General features: G+C 38.9%; 1 protein-coding gene across 1 annotated transcript in view; it reads right to left on the reverse strand.

Annotated features, from left to right (window-relative positions):
- LOC311300234 (nuclear GTPase SLIP-GC-like) overlaps positions 1 to 9,205 on the reverse strand; it is a 37,398-nt gene extending 28,193 nt beyond the window's left edge. The window contains exons 1-6 of the mRNA XM_084424386.1: positions 8,897 to 9,205; positions 7,789 to 8,001; positions 7,472 to 7,666; positions 7,187 to 7,365; positions 7,014 to 7,053; positions 6,691 to 6,774 (exon numbers count right to left, since the gene is read on the reverse strand). Coding sequence (XP_084280512.1) covers positions 6,691 to 6,774; positions 7,014 to 7,053; positions 7,187 to 7,365; positions 7,472 to 7,666; positions 7,789 to 8,001; positions 8,897 to 9,196 — 1,011 coding nt within the window. The 5' untranslated portion in view covers positions 9,197 to 9,205. The remainder of the gene's footprint in view (positions 1 to 6,690; positions 6,775 to 7,013; positions 7,054 to 7,186; positions 7,366 to 7,471; positions 7,667 to 7,788; positions 8,002 to 8,896) is intronic.
- Positions 9,206 to 10,314: the final 1,109 nt, after the last annotated feature.

Genomic DNA, 10,314 nt, shown 5'->3' on the forward strand with positions numbered 1-10,314 from the left:
AGGGGCCCCTCGGCTCAGATGCACTGGCACACAGCTGGCCTCAGGGCCTCTGCAAGTATGCGTTTACCCCCAGTGAGCCTTATTGCACAGACCTTGTGCAAAGTCAGGGAGGAAGAGGAGCAGGTCTTGCTAGTTGCCCCTTATTGGCCCAACCGGACCTGGTTCCCCGAACTGATGCTCCTCTTGACAGCCCCTGCCTGGCCTATTCCTCTGAAGGAGGACCTTCTCTCTCCGGGATGGTGCACTGTATGGCACCCGTGTCTAGACCTCTGGAAACTCCATGTCTGGTCCCTGGACGGGATGCAGAGGTTCTAGGTGGTCTACCACAAGCTGTCGTAGACACCATCACTTCGGCAAGAGCACCCTCTATGAGGCATGCTTACGCCCTGAAGTAGAACCTGTTCATTGAGTGGTGTTCTTCTCTCCGAGAAGACCCCTGAAGATGTTCGCTTGGTACTGTGCAGCAGAGTTAAAAGTCCTGTCTATAAAAACAGTTCTCCTGTTCGCTTTGGCCTCTATCAAGAGGGTAGGGGACCTGCATGCATTTTTGATAGACAAATCTTGCCTGAAATTCGGGCCGGCCAACTCTCACGTTATCCTGAGACCCTGGCCTAACCCCGGTTAGTGTCCGTTGCCAGGCCTAACACTCGTATGCATTGGTGGAACCTGTGCTTGGCTGGGTCCCATATGTTGTGATCACTACGGCGATCCATGTCTTTCCCTAGGCAGAGCCCAGTCTGCCGTCTCTGGCCAGTGTTTTCTCCCCCCTGCTTGGGCAGGAGCCACCTCAGAGACATTCCATATGTTGTATTATCCGGAAACACTCAGTCCATATGTGTAACCTCCACATGATACCTCCCTACGGGCAGGATGTGGCTTCCGCAGCGTCTCCCTTTCCACCAAAATGGCACGCTTTCCCAGTGTTATCCAAGTCTGTCATGCGGAACAGCAGTAGACTTCCCTGGCCTAAGCCCTGTCCCATCTCCACCTCAATAATGCTGGGGGATCCCAATCAGTTCGGGAAATTAAAGCTTTACCATAAGTTCTGCCAGGAAGACTTAATTACTACGTCACTTATTACCTTCCCATCTATCCAATCATGTCCTAATACTTGCTGTATAAAAGATCGGTATTTACACGTTTGAGGTTCGCAGATGCTGACGCAAACAATTGCCTCCACCCTCCCCACCACCACCAGGATGGTCCTGTTCATATCTCCCAGGTGGGTTGGCTGTGCCCCTGCCTTCGTCTTCAGGCAGGAAATACAGATCCGCTACCCTCGGATTATGCACTACGGACGGGGCCTACGCCAAACAACGTTATAAATAATTGCTTGCTGGGCTGTCAATAAATGAATGCTTTGTTACATCATTCTATCTCCCGAGTCTTTCTGGTAGAACTGAAAGGGAACGTCTCGGTTACATATTTATACCTGTGCTGCGGGACAGAGTGCGAAATGCAAATCTTGCATTGGCTCGTTTTTTCAATACTCAAAGATGTCAGGCTCCCTAAGCGTGATCCCAATCAGTACGGTACATCTGTTCCCTTCTCAGGGAACGTCTCGGTTACGTATGTAACCCTCGTTCCATGAAGGAGGGAACAGAGACGTTCCCTGAGAAGGGAATGAGACGCTGTGTCAGTTGCTGATGCTATGGGGACTTGTCCCACGGAACCGGGTGTCTGAAGCACGTGAAGTCACACCAAATTTTTTGGCTGACAGCAGTGTGACGTCACATGGACTGTCACAGACATTCCCTTTATGAGGTAACTCTGTGCGATGTGAAGGTCTCCAAGCACAAACTTGCCAGACTAAGCACTGAAGGACTCGATGAACCTCAACCCAGACTGTGAGGACGCATCGTGTGACACCACAGTCTTGTTCCCTAGAAAGTTCAGTGTTATAGGCACTAGGAAACTTTTTTTAATTCCCACTCCTATTTCTGACCATTAATGCCCGCTCCGTCAATGAATGTGTTCCCCTCCCAACTGCATCCACAATGTTTGTATACATTCCTGCCTGGACCCGCAAACATTCTGTTACAGTTTGTAGAAATTGTGAAAAAATTACACAAACATCAAGGCTATTTAAACATTCAGAATAACAGAGTTATGGTACAGTGATAAACTCAGAAAATTAAAAATGGCACTTCATGGCAAAAAGGTTTGCCGTCCCCTGAATTAAATAATAAATCACTTGGTCTAAACTGCTATAGAGGAAGATAATGTCAGTGATAGACTGCAGAGAACTATGCGGTAAATCGGAACCCACGCTGTATTTTTTTGATACAATATCAACAATGTAGAGACTATATAAACTATGAATAAACTTTAAACTAATAGCTTGTTAATGATTTGTAAGTACTTATTATAAAGTGTTACCAACTCGCTCTGATCTTAACAGCCACACGCAAACAAAGTGGCTTCCTTAAGACATAAAGGCTCATGGCATGTCATGCATGTGCCCTTACTGTATATACTCATGCATGCTCCATGTGACATCATAAGATTGCTGTCTGCCAATAAGATTGCTGTGATTTCACAGATGCTTCAGACACCAGGTTCTGTGGGACGCATCCCCTTAGCATCAGCAACTGACAAAGTGTGGAGTTCAATATAGAAATCATTGAAAATATTAGGGATGTCCCGATCCGATCCACGTCATCGGTATCGTGCTGATACTGGCCCAGAATGCTAGATCAGATATCGGATATCCTATTAGGGGTGGAACGGTACATGTATTCGTATTGAACCGAAACCGTACGTGCGTCACGGTTCGGTGCATGGATTTACACGGAGAATCCACGGTATAAAAATAAATAAAACTCGCAAGCACATTATTTAATGTAATGCGGAACTACTGTTAGATACGCGCATAGACATAATGCGGGTTCTTTAGGGACACCTAATCTGTAGCCCTGCCTTAGCTCTGAACGCGTGTCTATTTCGCTTCAAACGCGCGTCCTATTCGCTTTGGTTGCGCGAATGGATTCAAAATGCTCAAGCATCGAACTAGACACGATAGACGCGAATTTGACGCTCTATTCGCTTTTGGTATGAACGCAGCATAACGGTGCGTGTCCACAGCGGAAAAAGTCCGCTCAGTGCCGCTGGCAATGCTGTAACATCTCCGTTTGGGGTGTGTCTGTTGCGAGTGTGTTTAATCTAAGTTTTTTTCAACACACGGACAGTATAATCATCAGCGATGCATGCGATTACATTTAGAAATAGACTTTGTTTCCAAATGCACAAAGCAAAGATATCCTTTAAATTTTATAAACTTTTATAAACCCAGCCAATATAATCACAATGAACACATCCAAAATAAAATCTTTAACATATATATAACAACTGCAAAGCGTCTAATTTGTAAACAAAATGGTTTAAGCACTAAATCCAGCATAAACTCCGGCACAATTTGCATATTTTTAAACTCTCAAAACAGACGTCACATTCCAAACCTCACAGCAATTGGCTGCCAACCGCGTTTTTCGCTTGATATTTGCATAAAGTCGAGAACTGCCCAACCTTTTGACGCTCTCGGTCGCTCTCAACGCTTTCTCCGGTCCGCTGTCAATCCCAAAATGCACTGCGCGAGCGTGAAGCTCGACTTCCATAGGAATGAATTGAAAACGCTCGCTCCGCTCCGCTCGCACCGTGCCAGTGGACACGCACCGTTATGAACAGGCTGCGATGTCAAGATTGCAATGCTGGAATGTGTATGTGTGTGTGTGTGTGTGTGTCAAGTCAAGTCAAGTCAAGTCAAGTCAAGTCAAGTTTATTTATATAGCACTTTTCACAATACAGATTGTATCAAAGCAGCTTCACAGTATTAAATTAAAATAATACATCAATGTTTGTTTCTAGTGGAAAACGTCCACGTTTGGTAATGCTGATCAATAGTATTGTTGATTGATTAATTAAATTAAATATCCCCAAATATCCCCAACTCAGCAAGCCAAAGGCAACAGTGGCAAGGAACTGAAAAACTCCATCAGATGACCTAATGGAGAAAAAAAAAACATTGGGAGAACCCAGGCTCAGTCGGGGGCCAGTTCTCCTCTGGCGTTTATAAACTAGAGGTCGGATTTAACTGTAAGATTAAAAGTATTATATGAATGCCTGGCTGAAGATATGCGTCTTTAATCTAGTTTTAAACTGGGAGAGTGAGTCTGAGCAACGAACAGTATCAGGAAGACTATTCCAAAGTTTTGGAGCTAAATGTGAAAATGCTCTCCCTCCTTTGGTGGACCTAGATATCCTAGGTATGACCAAAAGCCTCGAATTTAGTGATCTTAAAGAGCGCGATGGATTATAGGGCGATAGAAGATCCGTTAAATAGACTGGAGCTAAGCCGTTTAGGGCTTTATAAGTCAGTAGCAGTACCTTGTAATTAATACGGAACTTTATAGGTAACCAATGTAGTGATGATAAAATTGGTGTTATATGATCATATTTTCTTGATCTAGTAAGAACTCTAGCGGCGGCATTTTGGACTAACTGTTGCTTGTTTATTGAGGATGCAGGACAACCAGCTAATAAAGCATTACAGTAATCTAGTCTCGAGGTCATTGAACTAACTTTTCTGCATCAGAAACTGATAGCATGTTACGTAGCTTAGCAATGTTTCTAAGGTGGAAAAAGGCTGTTCTTGTAACATATGAAATATGATTTTCAAAAGACAGGTTGCAGTCTAATATAACACCCAGGTCTTTTACTGTAGAGGATAAAGTAACAGGACATCCTACTATGTTAAAGTTGTAGTGTGAAAGGTTTTGTGGGCGTTTTTTTGAACCGATAAGTAGTACCTCTGTCTTGTCTGGATTTAATAAAAGAAAATTGCGCGTCATCCAATCTTTTATATCTTTAACACACTCTGTCAATTTGGATAATTTAGCGTTTTCATCTGGCCGTGATGAAATATAGATTTGAGTGTCATCAGCATAACAATGGAAACTAATTCCATGTTTCCTTATAATATTTCCAAGTGGCAGCATATATATTGAGAATAACAGAGGGCCTAACACAGATCCCTGCGGCACTCCATAGTTTACTGGAGTTATGATCGATTTTTCTCCATTTAAATAGACAAAATGGTAGCAGTCAGATAAGTATGATCTGAACCAGCTTAATGCTTGTCCTTGAACACCAGTATAATTTTGTAGTCGATCTAAGAGTATTGTGTGATCTATAGTATCGAACGCAGCACTAAGATCAAGTAAAACTAGTATTGAGATACAGCCTTGGTCAGAAGCTAATAGTAAATCATTTGTGATTTTAACGAGCGCAGTTTCAGTGCTATGATGCGGTCTGAACCCAGACTGAAACTTTTCATAGATGTCATTTTCTTGCAAGAAAGAGCCCAGTTGGGCGGATACAACTTTTTCTAATATTTTAGACATAAAAGGAAGATTTGAAATAGGTCTATAATTTGCTAGATTATGTGGGTCTAATTGTGGTTTCTTAATGAGAGGTTTTATAACTGCCAGTTTAAATGTTCTTGGAACATGACCTAAAGTTAAAGATGAGTTAATAATATTGAGGAGAGGCTCTTCCACTACAGGTAACACTTCTTTCAGTAGTTTAGTTGGTATAGGATCTAATAAACATGTTGTTGTTTTAGATGAGGTGATAAGTTTATTTAACTCTTTTTGTTCTGTAGTTGTATAGCACTGTAATTGTTCTTGCGGGGTGATAATTGAGGCTGAATTATAAGGCGCGATTGAGGATTGAACGTTTACAATTGTGGTTCTGATGCTTTCTATTTTCTCAGTGAAGAAGTTCATGAAATCATTACTACTAAGCTGTAACGGGATATTTTGTTCAGGTGACGTCTGTTTATTTGTTAGTCTAGCCACGGTGTTAAATAAAAACCTAGGATTGTTTTGGTGATTGTTTTGTGTGTCTCAGGGAGAGAGAGGTACGGGCGCGATCGAACAGTGGAAACATAAAAACATACTCCGTAATTTTGTTCATACAGGACATCATTAAAACTGCTTAGTGTTTAAAAAGTGTTTAGCCTATATTTGTGTAAAACACAACATTGTGCTTTTGTCAAACTCTAACCTACAACTGTCACTCAACCAAAATCACACACATGTTTAATTTGTGTGAATTATCTCATCTTTTGGACATTCATCATATTGCATTGGTTTTCATTTCTTGTCCTAAAACAGAGCACTAATCTGTTTATTTTTAAGTTACACATTCTACATTGATTAAAAAAAGAAAATCAAATGTGTTTTTAATGGTAGTATTATTTTATACAGAAATAAATTATTTATAATTCAGATGAGAATAAAGTTAATTAATATTTTAAGTAAACAAATATATTGATCTGAAATATAGCAAATTGATTTAAAAATAATTCAGGTACAATTACCAAACATATCTCAAGGTCTTTTGAATAAAGGGTGGCAGTCTTTCATTATCAACTGTTGTTGTGGACTACTGGAGAAGTATTTGTTCTCCATTTGAGTGAGATGTTTTTATGTGGCTAATTGAGCAAAGTGCTTCCATATTTTATTATTATTAGTATTAGTTCAAGAATAAAATAAAAATATCGGATTGACATCGGTATCGGCAAATAGCCAAAGCTGTGGCATCGGTATCGGTATTGAAAGTGAAAAAGTGGTATCGGGACATCCCTAGAAAATATTGATGAAAATAAGGAAAATTATGAAATATAAAAACCTTAATATCAGATTTTTCAAGCCTTTCTTTGACATCTGTCTTGGCATGTTCATTTCTATGAAGGATGCACACTTTTTTCTGATCCTGGAGAATGATTAAAAACACCAATGTATGAATATAAATTGTTATAATTGTCACATCTATTGTGAAATCTGATTCAATAGTTGATTATGCACTATACTGTACATAACAAATTTTCCTTTTCCTCAGTAAATTGTTGCATTCGTTAAAAGGCAGTTACAATGATATGAAAAATCTCATAGACTTGCAAATTTACTCAAGGAGCAATGAATGCTAATTTTTTTATCTTAAATTTTCCAAACCTTGTTTCTTTGGAGCTGATGTCTTTTAAGCCTTGCAGATCTAAAAAAAAAAAAGGGTTGTTGTTTTTTAAATTCTGATCTATTTGCTGTATATAGGTACCATGTACCTCATGTCAGACTTAGAATAAGACCATTGTGCAGCCCTGTATTTATATGTGTATATCACAAAATACCTAATATAGCCTGTTGCATTGATCTCATCAGTCTTTGTACAGATGAAATTAATGTTCTTGCACTTTCCACCTGGTCCCAATTCTTCAATACAGTGCTTTAAAATCCCCCAGGGTTCTTTGTCTTTGATTGCTCGATTGATAGCACTTACAATCCAAACACAAGAACATTCTCTCAGGTTCTAAATAAATTTAAATAGTGATTTAGATGGCATGGTTAGTAGCATAATTGATTGTGTATTTCTATGATATCAAAATGTTGATTTCAAAAGAGTATTATACACTTACAGATTTCCACAGATCATCTCTAATCTTGTTGCAGTCTCCCGTCCCAGGAATATCAACAAGCACAATGTGTTCCAGGAGTTCATGACAATCTGGAATTTTGATTGTCACACTCTTCACAAGCGGCCAGTACCAGCCACCAGGACTGGCCTCACTGTGTTGTATGTAACATGCAACATCATTGGAAAATTCAGAGACCTGTGGAGACAAAGTTTTTTTTTTTTTTTATTCACAAGCAAGACTGCTTGTCTTTATACATTTAATATTATTATGAAACATCTGGTGTTAAAAATGAAACATTAAGTCTCATAAAAACTTACATCAAAGTTTGAGATTGTTTTCTTGCTGAAAGAAAAGGTTTCAATCTCAGCAAATTTGTCATCTTTCTGTAGCTCTTCTAATGTTTTATTTTTTGCATCGGCTCCATACAGCGCAGTTATCTTTTCTACAGCAGTTTCAAACAAGTCATCATTCCTGTCATCACTTTCATCTGACAAAACTCTGAAAAGATCTTTGAGCTCTTTCTCCCAATCCTGCAGAGGGACAATATAGGAAATAAAGCTTAATTTCCCTCTGTCTATCTGATTTATTTACAGTTACACAACAATAAAAGTAAATAGATGAGTAAAGTTTTATGACAAACTTTGATGTTGGCTTGACAAAGCCAGGTCTGAAAGTTTAAAATAACTTTGAACAGCTTGAAGTTTGAAGGTTTTATTCAGAGAAAGTAAAAAAAAAAGTTATGCTGTATAAAGTATAAAGCATGCTGCTAGCATTAATTAACAGGTAGTTAACTTGAATAGCATGTTACTAACACAAATTAGCATGTTTTGCTATCATGTTTTAACATTCTGCTAACGTGCTGTTAACTCGTTTTACACATTGTTAACATGTTGGTATCACTTTTTAGCATGAATTAGCATGTTGCTAACATGATTTAGTATGTTACTAGCATATTTTAGCATGCTGCTAGCATGCTGTCAACATGTTTTAGCATGTTGTTAGCATGTTGCTAGCATGATTTAACATGAATTAGCATGTTGCTTGCATGATTTAACATGTTGCTAGCATGTTTTAAAATAGGATATTCATTAAGATTTGCTAGTGATAGACAGCTTACATATTCTATAAGTCTTATTGTTCTAAAGTTTTGCCCCCCTCATTGAAAGTCTGAGACTTTTCGAAGTTTGATAGTATGTTAAACGAAAATTTAAGTTGGATTAGTTAGAAAAGATATAGCCCCACCAAGTCAGATTAAGTCTGTGGTCTGACCCGAGTTTGGTGGTTGTAGCTTGAAAGCCCTATAAGAAGATACTGTTTAAATGTTTGCAAATACTACAAAAGTTTGCAAAAGCTTTAATATTAGATCAGTATGTTGGCTTTGTCAAGCCAACATAATTAAAAGCATGGTAAGATAAATGAGTAAACCTCTTTAGAGAAGAATTCAATCTCTGCAATGTAGTTGGCATCATCCAGATTGGCTTCCACCTGAGTAACAATGGCTGTACAGGCACCATAACTATCAGATGGCAGAAGATCCCTTTTCCCCAGGACTGCATTCAATAAGGAACTTTTTCCATCTCCTGATTTTCCAAAAATCCCTATGGATTCTTTCTTCCTTCTGACTTTATCCATTTGATTTATCTTTGAAATGATGTCTCTGTGCATCATGAAAGCTTGATCTAAGTTATGAGTGACTGTTTTCATGATTTTCTTTGCATTCTCCATGATCTCCACAACTGTGTGCAAAGAGAATAACAATGCATTATTTAAATTACATTAACTTTAAAAAACTTAACACAATGTGCAGACCACTATGTAACAGATCATCATAATCCAGTTAGCCCCTGCTAAAAGGTGCCATAACCAGTATATGGGCAAACCTCATTTTTCTCCATTGACAGCTATTCAAGGCCAGTCATATTTCTGATGAAATAATATTTTTTTTCAAGAAACATTTAAATCACAGATATTTAATTGTAGGGTAAAAGCAATGGTGCTAAAGGTTCCACAGGGATAAAGGCTTCTTTGATTTTGTATCATATCAGCGTTTCGTCCAGACGGATCCGGCATTTTGGGAGCCTGAAACCATGTTTTTTAAAACTGGAAACCATATTTTTAGTTCTGGATACTGAACGTGGATAAATATGAAAACGGCACACTTGCGTTTTCCTGTGTACAGCCAATCCGTATATTTTGTGAAACGATGATGTCATCACCCCACATGTCAACCCTAGTCAGACACAGCGACATCATGTAACAGCAACAACTGTGGACAACATGCTTGTGTTCTTTTAGTTGTGCTTTTATTTCCTAACTTATTATTTACTTGAATGTATATTAAAGTGTGGCAATAAAATAAATGTAACAATTATCTTTATACTAATTATAAAAGTACCAACAGAGTTGCTTGATGCAAGTAAATGTTGGTCTAATTATTTTATGGTTTCAATGCTGTTTATGTGTCAGAATATATGTAAGGGATAATGTATAGCTAGGCGGTTGTTATAGCGAATAACAACCCCTACAGGCTGAACGTGAACGGGACCCCCACGCGAAGCGAAGGGGTCTTGAATCAGCCTGAAGGGGTTGTTATTCGCTATAACAACCGCCTCGCTATACATTATCCCGCTTATTACATGGCTACCTACAAAATAAATAAATAATTTGACACAAAATATTGATTTAAAAAGGAGTTTATTGATTTAAAAACGATTATATTGCTTCCGCTAAAGAAAATAGTCCGTTCCGCGTCCATAGCAACGCTCTGTTTTTCATGGCAACGGTGTGTTATACTTCGCAGCGGTCTGTAATCAAGAAATAACAGACCACATTCTACATTGGAA

The sequence above is a fragment of the Rutilus rutilus genome (genome assembly GCF_951802725.1).
Source record: "Rutilus rutilus genome assembly, chromosome: 11".
Taxonomy (NCBI): Eukaryota; Metazoa; Chordata; class Actinopteri; order Cypriniformes; family Leuciscidae; genus Rutilus; species Rutilus rutilus.